Here is an 18,586-nt window from a genome sequence, read left to right on the forward strand (position 1 = left end):
TTTAAACAATTTATGTCACGCCACTATTCTCACAGTGGCGGGCCCCTTGATCGAATTGACTAACAATATTGCTTTAAGCTGTTGCAGAATACATTTTTAGCCAAGCAAAGAAATCAAAAAGTAAAAATCACATTTGTGCTTCTCCAAACAATTTATGTCACGCCACTATTCTCACAGTGGCGGGCCCCTTAATCGAATTGACTAACAATATTGCTTTAAGCTGTTACAGAATACATTTTTAGCCAAGCAAAGAAATCAAAAAGTAAAAATCACATTTGTGCTTCTCCAAACAATTTATGTCACGCCACTATTCTCACAGTGGTGGGCCCCTTGATCGAATTGACTAACAATATTGCTTTAAGCTGTTACAGAATACATTTTTAGCCAAGCAAAGAAATCAAAAAAGTAAAAATCACATTTGTGCTTCCATGCGTGACTCACAATACGACACCGTGTTCCTGTTTTATTTCTATTTCAACTAGCTTAGCTTATTTTGGCCCCTTTTTGGTCTCATGTTTCAGTCTGGCGCCATCTTTTGGACAAATTTGGAATTTCAGCTCTGCCAATTTATTCCTGTGAACAAGCCATATTCACCATTTGCACCATCTCTTCTCCCCATGTTACATGACATATTGGACAAGCTAAATTTGCTAAGTTGATTTTCTGATCATTTGTATGCATATTTTATGTTCAGAATTTCTTTTCCTAATTGTGATTGATTGCACCTGGGACAGTACTAAGTTTAGTACAAGTGGACGATCGAGACAAAGAGCAAGGAACGTGTGTGTGTGCGTGTGCGCGTGCGTGTGCGTGTGTGTGAATGCGAGTGCAGGCCTTACTCTGGTTGGCTCGTAGACGTGCAGTAGCAAGGGTTGTCCACCAGAAGGCACCAACTTCAACTTGAAGTGCAGTGCTGGTGTTGTGCTGGATTTGGTTCCCCCGTGAGATTTTGTGCCACCTGCCACGGGAGCGCGCACGCCTGAGTAATAAAATGAATGGATGAATGATGATCACAATTAAGTATAAAGTCTCCTTTGTAATATATGCTCCTTGTAGCATGTAACGGTACCCAAAAGGAGGAGTTTCTTTGCATTGAGGTTTATGTAAAGAGCTCACGTAATTACATCGTTGCTTTTTGGTGAAGTAATTGAATGTTCCGTCTGTACGACTGGTCTTTGAATGCACCCCGCTTTAATGTGTTAGGTTACGGATTTTAGTTATTGATTTGACTCCAAATTGCGATCAACACTTAACACATAAATTGCTATGTACTAATCCACACACTGGCGCACCTAACAATTTTGCGAGTTCGTTCTGTCAAAGAGAAGACCAGTAGATCAATCAGACCAAATTTACCAATTGTTTATTCCTGACAAAGCGCACTAATACAGGCCTGGGTCCCGGGTCCCTCACACTAAAACTCGTGCGTTTTTGTGACCACCAAAAGACGACATTCTTCCGGGTTGCCCAGTTTTGAAGAACACACAATATGAATATTAAAGCATGCAAAACATTGTGAGACGATTGGTCGATGGCCATCTCCTCCCCGTCCAGGTGTTGCTGAGGTCAGGCGGTTGGGTTTTCCCCGCGAAGCCCGGGCACATAGACGTGCTGTTGTTCTCGTTTCTCACCGACCTTGAGGTGTTCTCGTCCGGTACTCCCTATCTGGGCCTATTCCACAACACTTCGAAGAAAACAAGTTCATGCAGTTTGCCTGCACATTCTTCGCCACCCACCAATCCACACGAGCACTCCAATACTAGATATTAATATGATTATAAGTTTAACACAACCTTAAAAAATATGTTTGCAAACTCCCGAAAGCACATTTCCCTTTAAATGGCAGAACGCGGATGAACTTAAAGACATTAAATGACAATAATTCTTTATAAAAATTAAAATTGACGCAAACGTGAGTTCTTCATGTTTTTATTGAAAACAACATAGTGCTGACGCCGTACGACGCCGTACGGCATTGGTTTTTCGCTTTTCAAACAAGGCGTGCGCACTCCCGCGGCAGGGGGAACCAAATCTCACGGGGGAACCAAATCGAGCACACCTGTTTGTCGACACTCACCATGGTCCAACCGTCCGCAACAGGGCCTGTAATGTATGACATTTGGTTAACGTGGGAGCAAGAAATCCTTCAGCGTGACAGCACAGTGGGCCTCACTGAGTGCCCACATTCCAAAAACATTTTAATAGAGCATGTTAACTTCATGGAAGACAGGGAAATTGCACACACGTGGGAGTGTGGCTACGCGTTGCCGGTACATGTCCTACATGAGCCTGCTTGGTAACCAGTCCAATTGTGTGCCATCGGGCCGATGTTTTGTTCCGAGCAGGGCAGTTGAGTTTGAGCCAGTTTGGGGGGAGCGAGCACACGACTGTTGGCCCAAAGTTGAGTCGTTGAGTTGGAGAATGCGCTCTCCATTCGGAATGAACCAGCCCCTGCGGCGGCTCGACAAATCACTCCCGCACGAAACCTCAAACATGCTTCACACAAAATACAGTATGCTGCAGTGTGTGCACTTATCTTGACGGCCGACGGGTGTCTGAAACCAGGAAATTGATTTTTCCACTACACAATAAAGGGAAATGTGCTTTCCGCAGTTTGCAAACATATTTTATTAAGGCTGCGTTAGACCTATATATAATCATATCAATACAATCTCCAGTAGTGGTTGTGCTTCTATGATCACATGATGAGTGTTAAAGGAAATGTGCAGGCAGCTGCTCGAAGTTGTTTTCTTCTAAGTGTTGTGCAAACAGGATGTATCATCGGTCAGATGAGAGCGGAACAGACGCGCAGCTGGCGAGAACATCTTGAGATAGGTGAGAAACGAAAATAACACCCCTGTCCTTGTGGTCGAGCTACGCGAGAAAGACCCAACCACCAGAACAGCTGCACTCAGCGATAACATCCCGTGGGGAAGAGACGGCCATCAACCAATCATAACACAATGTTTTGCATGTTTGAATATTCATATTGTGTTCCTTTATAACTGGGCAACCCGGAAGAATGTGTTGTCTCTTGTTGGTCACAAGAACACACGAGTTTTGGTGTGAGGGACCCAGGACCCAGGCGCCTGTATTAGCTTGCTTTGTCAAGAATAAACAATTGGTAAATTCGGTCTGATTGATCTACTGGTCTTCTCTTTGACAGAACGAACTCGCAAAATTGTTAGATGCGCCAGTGTGTGGATTAGAACATAGCAACTCATGTGTTAAGTGTTGATCGCAATTTGGAGTCAGATCAATAACTAAAATCCGTAGCCTAACAACGTGAAAAGCTTCTTTGCGTTTCATGCGCTGTACTTTGCGACATCACGTCACCGGCTGAAACCAGCCACTCATTTGTGGATTGCGCAGCACTGCAAGCTGGCCTAGTTCAGCGCTCGTCGAGATGGAAACACCACGGAGGCAGTGCGGTGCAGTGCTGGGCATAGAGTGGTGGCTCCACCGCATCACCTCCTGGCTCATTTAAAAAGCTGAACTCCATGGCATCTCAAGCTTGAATCTGGCTTGGGCCAGCCATCAGTGCTTTGGCAATGGTCACTTTGAAGAACAAGGACACGTGACTATTCCAACTTTATTGGCCAATATTGACTACGATCGCGACACGATAGACGCGTACATGTTCATTCGGAACACTTGAAAAGGCCTCAAGGACACAAGCCATCCAGATGGGAAGTCATCATGGCCAAGGTATGCCAGGCAGTCCCACGCTTAATGCTTTCTTCTGCAAACACAAAGCGTACTCATCATATACGATGATGGCGCTATTTGAAGTCTATTCCCATCTTGAGAACGACGAGCTCACCCTCTTAGTCGGTGCTCAAAGTCACTCCTAGATAAAGAAAAAGACAAGTCGAATATTCAGGATCAATGCCTTCTCATGATCATTCTTGTGGATTTCAAAGTTCAAGTGTCACATGGGAGCGCTTAGCTTTACCCTGAGGTGGGAGGGCGTCGCGTCTGACTTCTCGACAAGAGTTGCTGTAGTAAAAATAGCCACAAACGAGCAAGGTCAGAGTATGATTTAAAGTTGGACAACCTAATTTTGGCACGTTTTTGTCACCCTCAGTGGAGTCAAAGATTTGGGAACTCTCTTTGGGGTCTTGATCATTATGCTCCGCCTTGATGTCGTCCACGCCAAGCTCAGCATCCGCCGTGGCAACATTTGCATCAGATCCCTTGTCATCCTTGGAAGAGGTTACATCTTCCTCTCTGATCTCCTCCTCCATGGCGTCTGACTTGTCAGAAAAGTTCATTTGTGCTATCTGGTTTCTTTCCTGTGCCCGAATGTCCCCCCCGCCGTCCAGACCTCGGCTCCCATCTCACCTCCGTCCTCCAAGTCAAATGCAGCCATCGGGTCAAGCCCATTGCCGCCGTCATCAATAGTGTCCCCAGGCTCAGAATCACTGCTCGTCTTCTTTTCACTGTCCTTGCCCGCCTCTGAACTTGACTCTGATGACAGAAGGTAGCAGAATCTTTAACTTGCACAGCACAGCATGTCAATGACTCAATCTGGTTTCGGGTATCAGTTGATGATAAACTAGCAGCTGACCCATTTCCAATTGGGAGAATTTCACAGAGTAGAGCAATTCCGTCGACTCTCGGGACTCTGTTAATTCTGGTGATTCCTTGGGCTCTGCTGAATCAGCAGACTCTGGCGACTCCGCAGACTCAAATGATTCTGCTGACTCAGCTGACTCTGCAGACTTAGCTGATTCAGCTGACTCTGATGATTCAGCAGATTCTAGTGATGCCACAGACTCTGCTGATTCTGCAGACTTGTGTGATTCTGCGGACTCTTGCAGATCCACAGACTTTGATGACTCTGTGGACCTTTGCATAGTCACAGACTCTGCTGACTCTGTGGACTCTTGTAGATCCGCTGACTCTGATGACTCTGCAGACTCTTGTATATCCACAGACTCTGATGTCTCTGTGGACTCTGCGGACTCTTGTATATCCGGAGACTCTGCTGACTCTACGGACTCTTGTATATCCACAGACTCTGATGACTCTGTGGACCCATGTGATTTTATGGAACCTGCAGATTCGGCAGACTCTGCAAACGTCCAAAAACAGACCATTTTTTTCCACGACTCTCCTCATTTTGTCTTTAGGTGTAAAAAGTTCCAGTGGTTGGCAGACTTGACTAGACAAAGTAGATGTTACACTAGTACCTTTGCTTTCTGTAACTGACACGGCAGGGCCTTCAGCAGCTCCATCTGTGGAGATATGGTGAATTGACATGTTGATGTCAGAAGCATAGAACCAACGAGTCAGTACTCCACACATGTGAGCATGCCTACACGTTTGGCTAGGCTTTTTCCAAAGGGCACTTGGTAAAAGTTCTTGGAAGTTGCCCAAGCAGTCTTGATGTGAGCACACACACTGACTTGAAAGATCAAACGTCGTTTGTTTGGTTTCTGTTTTACCCGTCAAGAATGGATTTCTGCCTGACCCAGCTGAAGGAGACACAGCGCTACCTGAATCCGGAGCATCAGATGCACCTGTGGACATAAATGGGACACTTAGTCAAGTCACAAAAGAACCACATTAGGAGTGGGTGTGCTACAGGTGACTTTGAAGAATCACACCTGCATGGTCCATTCGATTAAGATCCTCATCGTTTGGTTGTGCTGATGGACACAAAAATAACGGCCGGATTCGTTTGAACCATTCGACAAGTAGGTGACGATGACGACAACCTCAGATTCTACCTTGGGCTTGTCCTTGGGAGTCGTCGCCATCTGTGGACACAAACCTTCTTAGTGAACAGCAGCAAAGACACCCAAAGCCATCCAAAAGCACTCTCTAACCTGGAGAATTAGATGTGTTGCCGGACTCGGTGGCAGCTGCAAGAGATACAGATGACATTGCCAAGGTTTGGACCATCTGCTCTTAATGCTATTTGCTCGTGAGCCTTTGTTTCAACGCTCAGTTACCAAAGGGAAAGCCGATGGAAGAACAGCTGAGATACACGCAGATGTGGCCAATGCTAAAACCATGTGACACACATTAGCAGAGATCGTTTTTCAATTTGCGTTTGGATGAGCCTCCGCCACCGCGGGCAGAAAGCTACATGTGTGTGTGTGTGTGGGGGGGGGGCGGGCACCCTCCATCTCAAGTTGAGGCGTGCCTACCTGGCAGTGACGTCACCGCTTGTCTTGTCGCTTTGCCTACGAGACCAAAACATAGACATATACAACTCGGTACATGTTCAAATGAAGATGTCTGTCTAAGTCAGGGGTCTCAAACTCCAGTCCTTGGGGGCCGCATTCCTACATGTTTTCCAAGTTTCCCTCGTTAAACACACCTGATTCAAATGATCAGTTCATCCTCACGTTCTGCAGGAGCCTGATAATTGAATCAGGTGTGTTTAATGAGGGAAACTTGGAAAACATGTAGGAATGCGGCCCTCGAGGACTGGAGTTTGAGACCCCTGGTCTAAGTTATGGGATGACAATTGGAGGCGAACCAGCCATTTGGCCGGGCGTCACCCGTGACTCGTCCCTGTGACTCCTCCCCGTTCTAACGTAGCGCCCTGCGATCATGTGACGACTCCATGCGTAGCAGTCGAGAGAAACGTTCGTCCTGTCATATCGCCCCGTTGTTTTCCTAATGTTATTTGGATCGGGAGAAGTCCGACACCAATAATAATAAGGCGGGATAGTGGTTTGCACGTCCGTCACACAGTTCAGAGGGTGCGGGTGTTTGTATGTTCTCCCCGTGCCTGCGTGGGTTTTCTCCGGGCACTCCGGTTTCCTCCCACATCCCAGAAACATGTAAGGTAGGCTGATTGACCACTCCAAAATTGCCTGTAGGTGTGAGTGCGAGTGCAAATGGTTGTTCGTCTCTGTGTCTCTGCGATTGGCTGGTGACCGATTTAGGGTGTACCCTGCCCACTGCTCAATGACTGCTGGGATAGGCTCCAGCAAGCCCACGACCCCCGTGGGGACAAGCGACACAGAAAATGGATGAATGGATGGAAAGATCGATACTACTACTCCTACTAATACGATATATATAATACGAATACTAATACTACTAATACAACAACTACTACTACAACTACTACTAATAATAATAATAATAATTAATTAAAATCATATTACATTGTAGTTGCAAGACAAGTCCATTTATTTACCAAAACTCAATTTGATACTTTCACCAAAAAGTACAGCTAAGAAGTACAGTTAAGGTACCGGATTGATAAGCAGTACCATTAAGAGTAGTAGTATGGCTAAAATCTTATTTATAGCTATTCCTATTCAAGACTACAACCCCATCTGTCTTGCGTTTCTCACTTTGAGGCATGTGTGTGTGTGTGTGTTGCATCCAAATGCAAATTACCATCAAGGGGAGCGAGCAGCGCCGCACTTTTGTCTGCAACATAAATCACATTTCCTTGTACAATTGTTGGCATTGTAACATCATCAAGAGAATAGAATACCTTTATTGCCGTTGTACAACAAATTGGAATGGCCCCGAAATCAACAAACAAAACGGTTCAGCCAACGGCTTGTCATTTAGACCGCCAATCAAGTGATGAGCACGACTTGTCTACAAAGGCCACTACGCTAGTGACGTGGCATGAGTCGTCTCTTACCAGGAAGTGCAAGTGGAGCAGACAGGCTCAGCGCGGCAAGAGTTACCAGCGGGAGCAGTGTCGGGAGCACTGTCGGAAGCGGTGTGACGCGCCTGCAACACGCACGCACGTAGGTACGCATAAAGAACACCATTGTGATGCGTGCACACACATACAGGACACGCCACTGAGCCTCACATAATGAACATGGTTACGCATGGGCACAACATGGTCAAGCACACACAATGAGCGCCATTGTAATACGCGCACATACGTGGTAGAGGCAGACACACGAACATCGAAAGACGCTCACATGCAGAACAAGCTCGGAAAACATCCCAAATAAACAAGGCAGCCTCTGAGCCAAAATGTAAGCCCAGCGTGCAGTCCACGCATCTATTGGCGTTTCAAAAGTGGACCATAAGACGGAGGAGGCGAGCTCGAGGCCTTCGACGTAGAGAGATCACTTTGAGAGACCAAAAAAGCGTTTGTCTTTTGGAAGCCGCCATCGGTTGTCTTCCGTCCTGTCCCGGTCCAAAAGCCCAACTTAGCTGACCTGGAAGATTGTTAGCGCGCTGCTCCTGATTTTGCAGGTAAGTTGACGAGGAGGAATTAGGACCTTGCATCAGCTCAATAAGTTGACCAAGTCAACTCACCGTGGGAACATTTTTCCTGAAGGCACAGCTGATTTCAGTGGGTCGCAGCTCCAATTTCACACGAGCTCAACTGGAAGCTCACAGAAGACACGGGAAGCTTTTATGGGCTGGCTTCGGCCCTGGCCCCGCCTCATCCCGCTCCACCCATCCGAGCACCTGCGTGCCAGCCGGAGACGAGACGAGACTGGAGGAAAGACGGCACCGGAAGACAGGATGGCGCTGATGGAAGACCAGAGGCGATGTGACGCTGAGTCGAGACCCGAGTTGGAGATGGGACGCAACAGGAGTAAAAGGCAAGAAGACTGCACAACAGGACTCAACACCAGTTGAGGACAAGTTGAGCAAGCGTGCTAAAATGCAACGTTTGGACATTTTTGAGCTCATTTACAGTCACCATAACAGCCATGGTGAACTCTTTGTGGTCTAAGTGCGTGAGTTGTTTGTTAAAACAACATCATAAACGTCATTGCAAGTCCAAAGGTGCATGAGGTCGTCGTTCTCGAGTAATCGCCACCATTTTCGGTGCTCGTGATTCTCTTGCAAGAGTTAGAACAGAGCCACACAAACAAAAAATGGCAAAGTTGGACTATTTTATTGTCAAGCTTGAAGCGTTGCCACGGCCGAGCGAGTATGCGAGGGGGTGCGCTCGTTGCCCTTCTTCACACGGGACGACAAGCCCGTTTTGGCTTTCCTTTTGGACGCTCCATTCCTTGGTGCCACTTTTGCTTGAGGACGCACATCCGGACCGTTGGCAGCGCCACCAATACTACCCACCCTGGAGGCCGGGATTGGACCTTTAGCCGGAGGAGAGCTCAAGTTCTCCTTGGGCACGTTGTCCGGACCCTCATCATCTGAAAAAAACGTCAAGCATTTTGCCAGATGATTGAATGAGTCGTCGATAGCATTCAGCTTTGTCCGGCGCCACTCCTTGAACTCGGAAAGGAAATGAACAACGGCAGCAGGAATTCTCCGGCTTTTCACAGGTAAATTCACTCCGAGTCTTCTGAAATGTCCCTGAAGTGACGCGGCAAATTAGCAACGACGGCTGCTGAGGTGAGGGCAGTGCTCGCCTCGTCTCAATCGTCTGCTGAGTGGAAAATGGGGCGCAAAAGACACTTTGAACAGGATCTGACCTTCTTCCACTTGGGCGCCATTGTATGTCGTCGTTGCAGCTTCTGGAAAGCAAATCAAGAATCATCACGTGGTCCAAGAAAGTAAGTGACGTGCGGACAAATGGCGGGACACCACTCTCAGCTGTCTGCCCAAATGAAACGTACCAACAAGCTGATTGGCTTCGGGAGCTGCAGAGAAACAAAAGAGTCAATGATGTATGCGTGGGCTAGAGCCAAAGTTTGTCTCCCCCCACGGCCAATCGTCTGCCCTCCTTCCGCTCTATTGGCAGCAAGTGTGGACATATTTTACTCACCTGTGGAAAGTTCATCGGACGCTGAGTCTGAGGAGCAGAGACATATCGAGCAATGAGAAAGACGGAAGCCTGTCGACAACTGGGACCGGTTGTCAACTGACCGTTGGCGCCCATGTCTCCATGCGCCAGTGCCGCCAACGTGGCCGCCCAGAGGAGGACCGGGAGCGTGTTTCTGCAGGCCACATTAACCTTGTCAAGCTTCCACTCGTAGCTGTTGCCAACCTGCTTGGCCGCGGCTGCTGCCTTGCTTTCTGTGTGTCGCGCTGCAGTACGCTGACTTTTGTCTTTGTAAGGCTTCATTTGGGTGGCTTCGCTCCTGCGGTAGATCGCTAACCGTGAACCCGCAAAGACTCTGCCCTGTGTGGCTGGAGAGTTGCATTGTGGGAGGGCGGACCTACCTGCTCAGCATGCTGAGGTCACAAAGGTCCCCTGCTTCTGTCCTGATCACAAATAGTCTGACTTGCCGTGCCTCGCGCTGCCGTTTATATATCTGCCCAAACGTCACCGAGCGCGAGAGCGCGCCAGCGAGCCAGTGTCAGATTCCTGCGTCAAGAACATCGACTTCAAATGTAATAATTTCATGACAGCCGCGTAATTAATTTCTTCATGCGGATGGTGTCGTACTTTGGATGGAAGGGGGCGCCGACTTTTTACCTGTCTCGCAGGGGAAACAGACCTCGGCTGTTTCTGCTTTGCGTCTGGGTCTCTGGTGCGCCCGCTGCCTTGCGCGTCAAAACGCTCATGGCCGCGCAGGCCTTGACCACACTGCCGTAACAACACACTGTGAAATTCTGCCCGTTGTTGACCACATGCAGCAAGCATGGCCATTGGGGGAGTTGTTTTTGCGCACACACGCACACATACTAAAAAGGTCACTCCCTGTTCCCCAGGGGCGCAGCTTGAATTACGATCCACTCTTATCCGGAAGAACAATTGGAGCAGAACCACCTGGAACCTAAAACGTCGGAGACGCAAGAAGGGTCCACAGTGATGGGCCACTTGGTATTCTCGCATGGCCTCACTTGTCACGCTTTTGCTCACTCAAAGGCCTCCCGAACAGGTTTGGCTGAGTTGAGTCTGTCCTAAAAGAGCAGAGCTTTCATAGTTGTTGCTCTTTACGCACGCATTCACTTTCATTCTCTGTGGGAATTTTGCTGGTAGGTCAAATGTGCTGTGGTGGGAGGGAGGGCGACGTCTGGTATTTCAGTGTCAAAGGCTCTTCTGTCTGAAAAGTATTTTAAGTGTAAACTGAGTCCGAAAGTACGTTTGGCCAATTGTGCATCTCTGAAACCCTGTAAGGTCAAACCTTGCAAATCAGCCACCATCCTTCGCCTGTCCCGCGCTGATTGCAAATCAAGTGTTTTTTTGAGCTTTTGTGTCAGGCTACGATCAGGGAGTGGACTCAGATGCAGAGTGTCAATCAAAAAGAAATTTATTCCAACTGGCTGGAGACAGAAAAAACTCAAAGCGCCTCTAACAGAGGGAAATCACGGTGGCAAAACAATACTGAAAAAACACGGAACTCAGGCTTGACAAAAAAGGGTATCTCACAATTGTATTCTCTACTGCAGGGGTGGGCAATTAATTTTTACAAGGCACCACATGAAAAACCTGAGTTGTGTCAGAGGGCCACACCTACGATAACTTAAACCTGCTCAAATTTCTTCCATTGTAAAATGCACTAAATTATTTATTTTAAATAGTTGGTACTGGTAATTAGAAGAATACAATTATTCTGTTTATGTTTATATTAAGCTATGTGAAACTGTGGTGTAAAGGTCAAATAAAAAAACAATTATTAAATGACAAAGCCGTTCCATCTCTGGGTGTGAAGTTTGATCAAAAGTCCTTGTTGGGCTTGCAGTTCTGCTAGCAATGCATCAGCCTCTGATGCGTCCTTGTCAACTTTTCCTTTCTTCGCGTTAGCACACATTTTGAGGGCAGCATTACTTCGTGCTGTTCACCTACACGCACAGCTCACATGCACGCAAGCTACACGGAAGTGCGACGCCTTTCAAAATAAAAGTAAAACAGTTGTATTGTACGCACGACACAATTTTTTTTAATTTTTTTTAAATTACGATTGGCCTCATGCGGGCCGGACAGGGACGCACAAAGGGCTGGATGTGGCCCGCGGGCCGTAATTTGCCAAGGTTTGGTCTATTTACTCATGCCGGTCCTCACAATGCGCGCACGCGCGCACGCGCACACGCACACGCACACGCACACGCGCACACACACACACACACACACACACACACACACACACACACACACACACACACACACACACACACACACACACACACACACACACACACACACACACACACAGTACCAGCAGGTGAGGAGAAAAATTCACGCGGACGCAAGTTCTGACGACGTACGCGTCGCTATGGCATGTCCAACAAAGGCAGTGGCAATGACAATCACGGCGACCTTTGGCACAAATCATCAGCAAACACGTCCCCACCCCTTATCCTCCCACGAGATGCCATAAACTGGTTTTCATTTAGCAGGCGGCAAGCTCAATCTATACGAATCGGCAGCCAGCTAAACAAAGAGAAGAGGTTCAGTCAAGCGAGTAAATGAAGAGGCTAAATGTGCTCAGCTCCAGAGGTAAATATGAGAGAACCCCCCCCAACCCTCGCATTCTCCCATCCTTTGTCCTTAATGGATTGATGTTAAGGAATGAGCAGTAAAGAAGTGGCTGAGATGAAAGGGAGGGGTTTGCCTGAAAAAGATGTCATATGAATGTTGGGCCAGTAATCAGCAACATCGAAAGCAGCGTTGTTTGACAGCATTCTTCATCGACATTGACACATTTGCATGGGTAATGACAAGCCAACTGCCGCAGGTAAAGCGCAGCATTGCATGCAAATGAGCGCCTATCGCATTCAGGATGCCAGGCGTGATTCTACGCTGTGGGGTGTGCAGCGCCAGTATAGCGCACAGGACAAAGAAGGCGAGGGATAGGAAATGAGCCGAGATAGAGATGATGAAGGGAAGGACAGTGGCAACGGGAGACAGAAGAAGACCTCGTCGTTTGTAAGCCGGCGACAGCTGGGAAAAGCGCTGACGGTGAAAGACAGGACGAGCGCGACGGCGGCCGTCCTTTGTTTGGTCAACAATCTGCAATGAATGTTGACTACGAAAAGCACTCATTTCTTTCTATTGAAATTCTTTGATTTTGGTGGACCAGAAGTTTTTTTGGCAACTATTTACTGTCCGGGGGCAGGCAATTCCGGTCCTCGAGGGCCGGTGTCCTGCATGTTTTCTGTCACCCTGTTGCAACGCACCTGATTCAAATGGTCAGATAATTAGCAAGGTCTGCAGAAGCTGGATAACAATCCTGATCATTTGAATCAGGTTTGTTGCAGCAGGGAGATCTATAAAACATGCAGGACACCACCGACCCTCGAGGACCGGAATTGCCCACCCCTGAATTACGCCTTCATTACTGAAGATTGGCAACAGATTACATCATACACAGCTCTAAAGTCAAGAGAGAGTGAAAGAAAAAAAGGAACTCCGACGCTAACAGGGAGCGGCGGTGTTCCGTTTCTCAAAAGAAAATAACAGAGGCCTCTTTGCCAGGCCGAGAGGGAGCCAGCGCACGCGCGCGCGCGCGCGCGCGCACGCACGCACGCACGCACGCACGCACGCACGCACGCACGCACGCACGCACGCACGCACGCACGCACGCACGCACGCACGCACACACACACACACACACACACACACACACACACACACACACACACACACACACACACCAAGAGACGCGAAGTTGGGACAGGAGCCCTCGGTTTGGGCAGGACAACACACCTGTACCTGATCCAAAGCCCAGAGACGAACGTGTCCTGATCAATTTCTACCGGCGCTCTGAATCAAAATAATAACAAGTAAAGGAGCTGAAGCAAAATCTCAGCCATGAAGTTTTCTCCATAGGAAATGAAAGAAAGACAGTAAAAGACAGAAGAGATGAAGCCACTTAACAGCCAGCCAACCTGACCCTCTCATTTGTTGCCACCCACGTCACTTGCCAGGCCAGGCTCGGCTATTTGAAGCCATGCTCATAAAAATCCTTCATCGTCTTCATCATGAGAAGTGAGTCTTTGTTCCTTTGGTTGCTACAGGCTACATCTGGCCAAGTGCTGGAGCTAGATTGCGAGCCCGGCAGATGATGAAATTAGCCTTTAAATTTCCTGCCCGAGCTCTTCTTTTATTTACAGTTCTGGTCAGCTGCCCGCTCACAAGGAAAAGACACCCAAGGCGGCTTCTTATAGGATTGCCACGTAAAATGAGATTCTCACTCTTGTCGTCTTCTTGGGGAAAGATTGATGGAGATGTGAGGCAGAACAGATGCTCATTTGATGGGGAGTCAAACAAATGGCAGATTTTCAACAAATAGCTTGCCAACACATCTGTTACATGCTTTTAACTCAACATTGGCGTCATAAACTGCAGGGCGTGGATGAGGATTTGATTATTAATTAAACCTCGATGACATGACGCATGGGAAAAAGACGTAAAGCATCGACGATTGTCTGCTAGTGAAGTTAAACACCACACACCACATTGCAAGGAATCAAACGCATCATATGGATGCATCTGTAGAAGCAGATGGCGAATGAAAACGAGAGTATTATGCTAAAGATTCCGAAAAACTCATCCAGGAAGCAATCGATTCCTGCTCGTCGGCCAGCGCACGCAAAGACAACATTTAGCCCCTCGCGTATGATGCTGCTGCGCAAGCTGCGGATTTGGCTGATAGTTACAAAATTGTAACGGGCATATATACTATCGAACCAAATAAAACATGATTCTGGCAACGTTTGTTGGACAGTGCATGAAAATGTGTTTACAAAAAAGTCAAGATTTAAGCCCGTCTCTCTGGAATTCCCCTAGAGAATATTTCAAGTCTTGGGTTTCAATGAGCTTTTTGGCTTTAGACCTGACGCTCCACGCTTGACTATTTTGGATACGACGAGAAGATTCATCGCCTCAATGACGGGATCTGAGGCCAGAGATCTGGCGGAACCGAGTGCTCATCATGCCGGTTCGGCAAGTAACCGGCGACTCTTAAACGTCTTGTATTTCAGCAGGAGGACCGGAGGTTGTTCTTCTCTAACCCCTTCGAGCAATTAGCCACCGCAAGGCCATTTGTCAAAAAGCTAAAGCGATACCCCCGTTCAGCTCTAGTTACAATTGGCTGCTTCCTGCTTTCTGGGAAAACATAGTGAAGGCCCTTTGCTTTGGAGCAAAGTAGAGAAAAAATGGGCTGCTGATACATGTGCTGTAAACAAATCAGATATGTGCCACAATGAGCAATTTCCACATAGCCACACGCGGCACCTTTCATACAAATATTTCGGAGGAGGCATTTGCAAGTCATGATGAACCAACTGAACGGACGGGACCTATTGAGGTCGACAGGATTTTCATTAAAAATCTATCAGAAAAAAAATCCGTTGTGAAAATGCAATGAGAAGCTGCTGTTTTGGTTAGCAAATGGTATTGGCAGTTAACAATGTAAGGAAATTATAAAAACTATTGATTATGATACTGTGTCATGTAGAACTAAAGGAAGCCTCTTATGGAGGATGGGAATGCACCGCCGGGCAACCGATGGCAGCACGGCGCCTACGCGAGGCATGGTCCTTTGTTTGAGGAACGACAGTACAATGACATCATCGCTGCAAAACGCAAACCATCTGTGGCCGTGAGGAGCAGATGATGATGAAAGTGGATGTCAGACGCTCTCGTTGACACAACCTTTGAATGAACTTTGCTCGTATGATCTCCCCCCGATGGGAAATCACACTCGTGTCAACACACACACATATGCACAAAGACAGACACAGCATCAATGACACAATTTTTGACATTTTCTTGAGTTCTTTCCCGCAACCGCAAAGCCAAATGAGGGCCTACCTGGCGTGCGGGACGTCGATGCTGGAGGAGACAACCTTGCGCTTTTGCTCCAGCAGGGACACCGAACGGTAAGCGTCCATTCGTTTGCCGTTTGTCTCGTGGCGGTCGCCCTCCGTTGCCTCGGGGCCGTCCACCTTGTGCCCGTGCTGGCCACCGTTAACAGAGCTCTGAGTGGGAGGGGGGAGACACACAGACAGTCAGGTCTGGATGAAGCGAGGGCTTCTCAAGTGCACGTCAGATTTGCAAGGATTCAAAGGCAAACGGGCAGAAATACCAAAATAAGCATTGTGCAAGGTGGCAAAGCAGATGTCTGGGTCGCCCGCTAATTCCCAATCCGCCTTAAGCAAGGGCAGTGTAAATGAGGGCCAATACGTCTGTAGTTGTAAGTGCAATCTATCATTACACCTTTGAATGGATCAAAAGCCTTTGACCCCAACGCGGAGCTACAAACGGCGGCGCTTCGCAGCAGCAAGATGGCTGATGCTCCTACTCCTTTGTTCCATGCGACTTGTGACATTCTCCACACAGGAAATTGTCTGAGAACTTTCCTTCTACTCTCCACATGTGAGCCAATTCTCAAGTGGACGACAAGTACATCGTCTCCTTTGACTTTGTTGATAATGGACACATTTTGCTGGACATTTTCTCACAGAGTTTGACCTTATTGATGATGAACCGCGTGCGAGACATTTTTTCAAAGTTCTACTGTTTAAATTCTGAGATGATGGACAATGCCTTACATTTTCTCGACTTGTATCTAATTTCTGTGATGACACGCCATTACAAAGTGTTCTCCTTGAGTCCCACTTGTGTGACGGCGGCCGACATTTTCTTGTTTTCGGTTGTATTTCGTTGAGGAAGTTAAACATTTTCTCATTGTTTAAATCTGCGAGAAGCAACACAAGCTATTCTCAATAAAAGCCACAGCATCCCTTCCAGACGCAACTCATTGACGCAGCCTGCTCCTGAACAAAGACAATCTCCCGCCACCCATTGCAATCGTCATGCCTCTTTTGTCACGCTGCCAAATCACAAGCATGCTGTCAACAAGTGGCTATTAATGCGCATGCGTGCATGCACGCGCGCGCCCTCCCGGTTTGTTTGGCAACGCGGGCACGGTGCCAAGCGCTCGGATTCCTCAGAGGATGGCCACCCGCTGCCGGCAGATGTATTTTTTCTGATGCTTGGTCGTGTAGTGGCGACTCAAATTATATTCTTTAAACACAGCGACCTGTGTACCACAAATCAGTCCTTTACCTTTCATTTCTGTAAAGAAATACTTGGCAGTTCATGTCTTGTTGAAAACACGGCGCTCCTTGTCAACTTTTCTTTTCCGAGGATCAGCACACGTTTCTCGGGCATTACTTCGCACTGTTCACCTTCACGCACAGCTCACATACACGTACGCTACACGGAAGTGCGATGGCTTTCAAAATAAAAGGGAAACAGTTGTATTGCACGCACGACACAAATTATTATTTTTTTTAAATTACGATTGGCCTCATGCGGGCCGGACAGGGACGCACAAAGGGCCGGATGTGGCCCGCGGGCCGTAATTTGCTCAGGTTTGCTCTACTGGATATCTTTAACTCACGCAATCGCTGGTGCTCGAGACGAGACAAGACGCACTGGCACAAGACAAGGGGAAGACACGTACTAAATACACACAGAAGGGCGAGGACACAGGTGCAGACAATTAGGCCCAAGGACACAGGTGCACTCAATCGGGATCAGGGAATACAAGTCGACAGAAGCACAGAGGAAGGAGCCACGAACTGAAACGAGAGAGGTAACAAAATAAAACAGGAAGTGAAAATACGACACACTAGACAAGACAACAACAACCCAAAAAAAAAAACCATGATAACATGACATTTTGACATGTAAGGGGCGGAGCAAGATGGCGGCGCGCGTAGACGCAGCGGCCCGGCGCTGCTCAGCTGTTGGCAGTTTTGTAACTTTTTTTTGGTAACTTTTCTCGTAACATTTTTGGTACTCATGTGCAATAAAGCAGAGCGGAACTGTTGTCGGTCGCAGTAAACACCTTCTGACCGCAAAATAACTTGATTCTCTGGAAAACGATTACCTCGGGGATTCGGCTGCCGCCAAGCGCGGCAGGTGTTGTGCTCGATTTGGTTCCCCTGTTTTGCTGTCCCCACCGCTGGGGTGGCGCGGACATGGAAGGCGGAAGCGGGGTGGAGGAGGAGGACTTGCGGCCAAGCTAAAAGCTGGCCCGTGCAGGCCAGTCATCCCCAGCCTCTTTCTTGCTGACGCCCGGTCGATGACCAACGGGATGAACGAGCGGAGGACATCTCACGGTCTGGAGTGCTGTGTCTGGTTGTCGCGGAGTCCTGGCTGGACCATTGCATCCCCGACGCGGCTATCAAGCTAGAGGGCCGTGCTGTCTTCAGAGCCGACCGAACAACAGACTTTTTTTGAGACCGCTTTTTAAAATCGAGAACTTTAAGATTGAGCAACAGCTTTTTTCATCAGCCTGTTAAAATCATCATCCCATCCTTGCTCATCCCTTGCGAAGACTGACCTAAGAGAGCATTTTATCTGTATTTTATATTGTTTTATGTACATGTATGTGCATGAACTGCCATGATGAGCTGCCAAACTGATTTTCACAGTTAACACTGCGTTAACAGTGACAATAAAGGAATTCAATTCAATTCACGTGTTTTGCTTTTCCAGTGTAAAAGTGTCGCAAGCCAACCCGCAAATGTTCTTCAGCAAAATGCGTCCCATCAATGTTGTGACCAAACGCGGCCTTCTCGGGCCATCGCGAGGGAGGCCGCTTGCATTGGAGCTGGAAGTCACATTGTCCCGACTCTGGAGCAAGAAAGATAAGTCTTTGCTCTGCTCTACGTGCGCGACAACCGGCAAGTCCTGTCTAAACTAGGCAGCAGATAGCAGCAGATGGCAGCAGAGCCGAGGCCGCGCTCTTGGGTGTTTTGGGAA

General features: G+C 47.9%; 2 protein-coding genes across 8 annotated transcripts; both read right to left on the minus strand.

Moving 5' to 3' along the window:
- Positions 1 to 3,576: 3,576 nt before the first annotated feature.
- Positions 3,577 to 18,023, minus strand: LOC148380507 (uncharacterized). Of its 6 annotated transcripts, none has more exons than XM_088365662.1 (16): positions 17,709 to 18,023; positions 15,623 to 15,789; positions 7,625 to 7,716; positions 7,369 to 7,401; positions 6,159 to 6,194; positions 5,835 to 5,870; positions 5,736 to 5,765; positions 5,613 to 5,654; positions 5,451 to 5,525; positions 5,196 to 5,240; positions 4,571 to 5,077; positions 4,345 to 4,470; positions 4,082 to 4,252; positions 3,956 to 3,999; positions 3,824 to 3,850; positions 3,577 to 3,742 (listed from the first exon to the last, which is right to left on the minus strand). In XM_088365662.1, the coding sequence occupies exons 1-15, from the start codon at positions 17,799 to 17,801 to the stop codon at positions 3,845 to 3,847; spliced, it is 1,503 nt and encodes a 500-aa protein (XP_088221788.1). In that variant the 5' UTR covers positions 17,802 to 18,023; the 3' UTR covers positions 3,577 to 3,742; positions 3,824 to 3,844. The 6 variants fall into 6 exon arrangements, with proteins under 6 accessions (XP_088221788.1, XP_088221792.1, XP_088221790.1 ...); XM_088365666.1 differs by lacking the exon at positions 17,709 to 18,023 and adding an exon at positions 17,217 to 17,438; XM_088365664.1 differs by lacking the exon at positions 17,709 to 18,023 and adding an exon at positions 16,880 to 17,207.
- Positions 8,836 to 15,610, minus strand: LOC148380508 (uncharacterized). 2 transcript variants are annotated; one of them, XM_088365668.1, is made up of 7 exons: positions 10,340 to 15,610; positions 10,084 to 10,228; positions 9,787 to 10,001; positions 9,686 to 9,712; positions 9,537 to 9,560; positions 9,393 to 9,434; positions 8,836 to 9,110 (listed from the first exon to the last, which is right to left on the minus strand). In XM_088365668.1, exons 2-7 carry the CDS (start codon positions 10,092 to 10,094, stop codon positions 8,857 to 8,859), a joined length of 573 nt encoding a protein of 190 aa, XP_088221794.1. In that variant the 5' UTR covers positions 10,095 to 10,228; positions 10,340 to 15,610; the 3' UTR covers positions 8,836 to 8,856. The 2 variants fall into 2 exon arrangements, with proteins under 2 accessions (XP_088221794.1, XP_088221795.1); XM_088365669.1 differs by having other exon boundaries at positions 9,787 to 9,857; positions 10,084 to 15,610.
- Positions 18,024 to 18,586: the final 563 nt, after the last annotated feature.

This window comes from Syngnathus floridae, chromosome 21 (genome assembly GCF_059516105.1).
Source record: "Syngnathus floridae isolate MCC-2025c chromosome 21, RoL_Sflo_1.0, whole genome shotgun sequence".
Lineage (NCBI taxonomy): Eukaryota > Metazoa > Chordata > Actinopteri > Syngnathiformes > Syngnathidae > Syngnathus > Syngnathus floridae.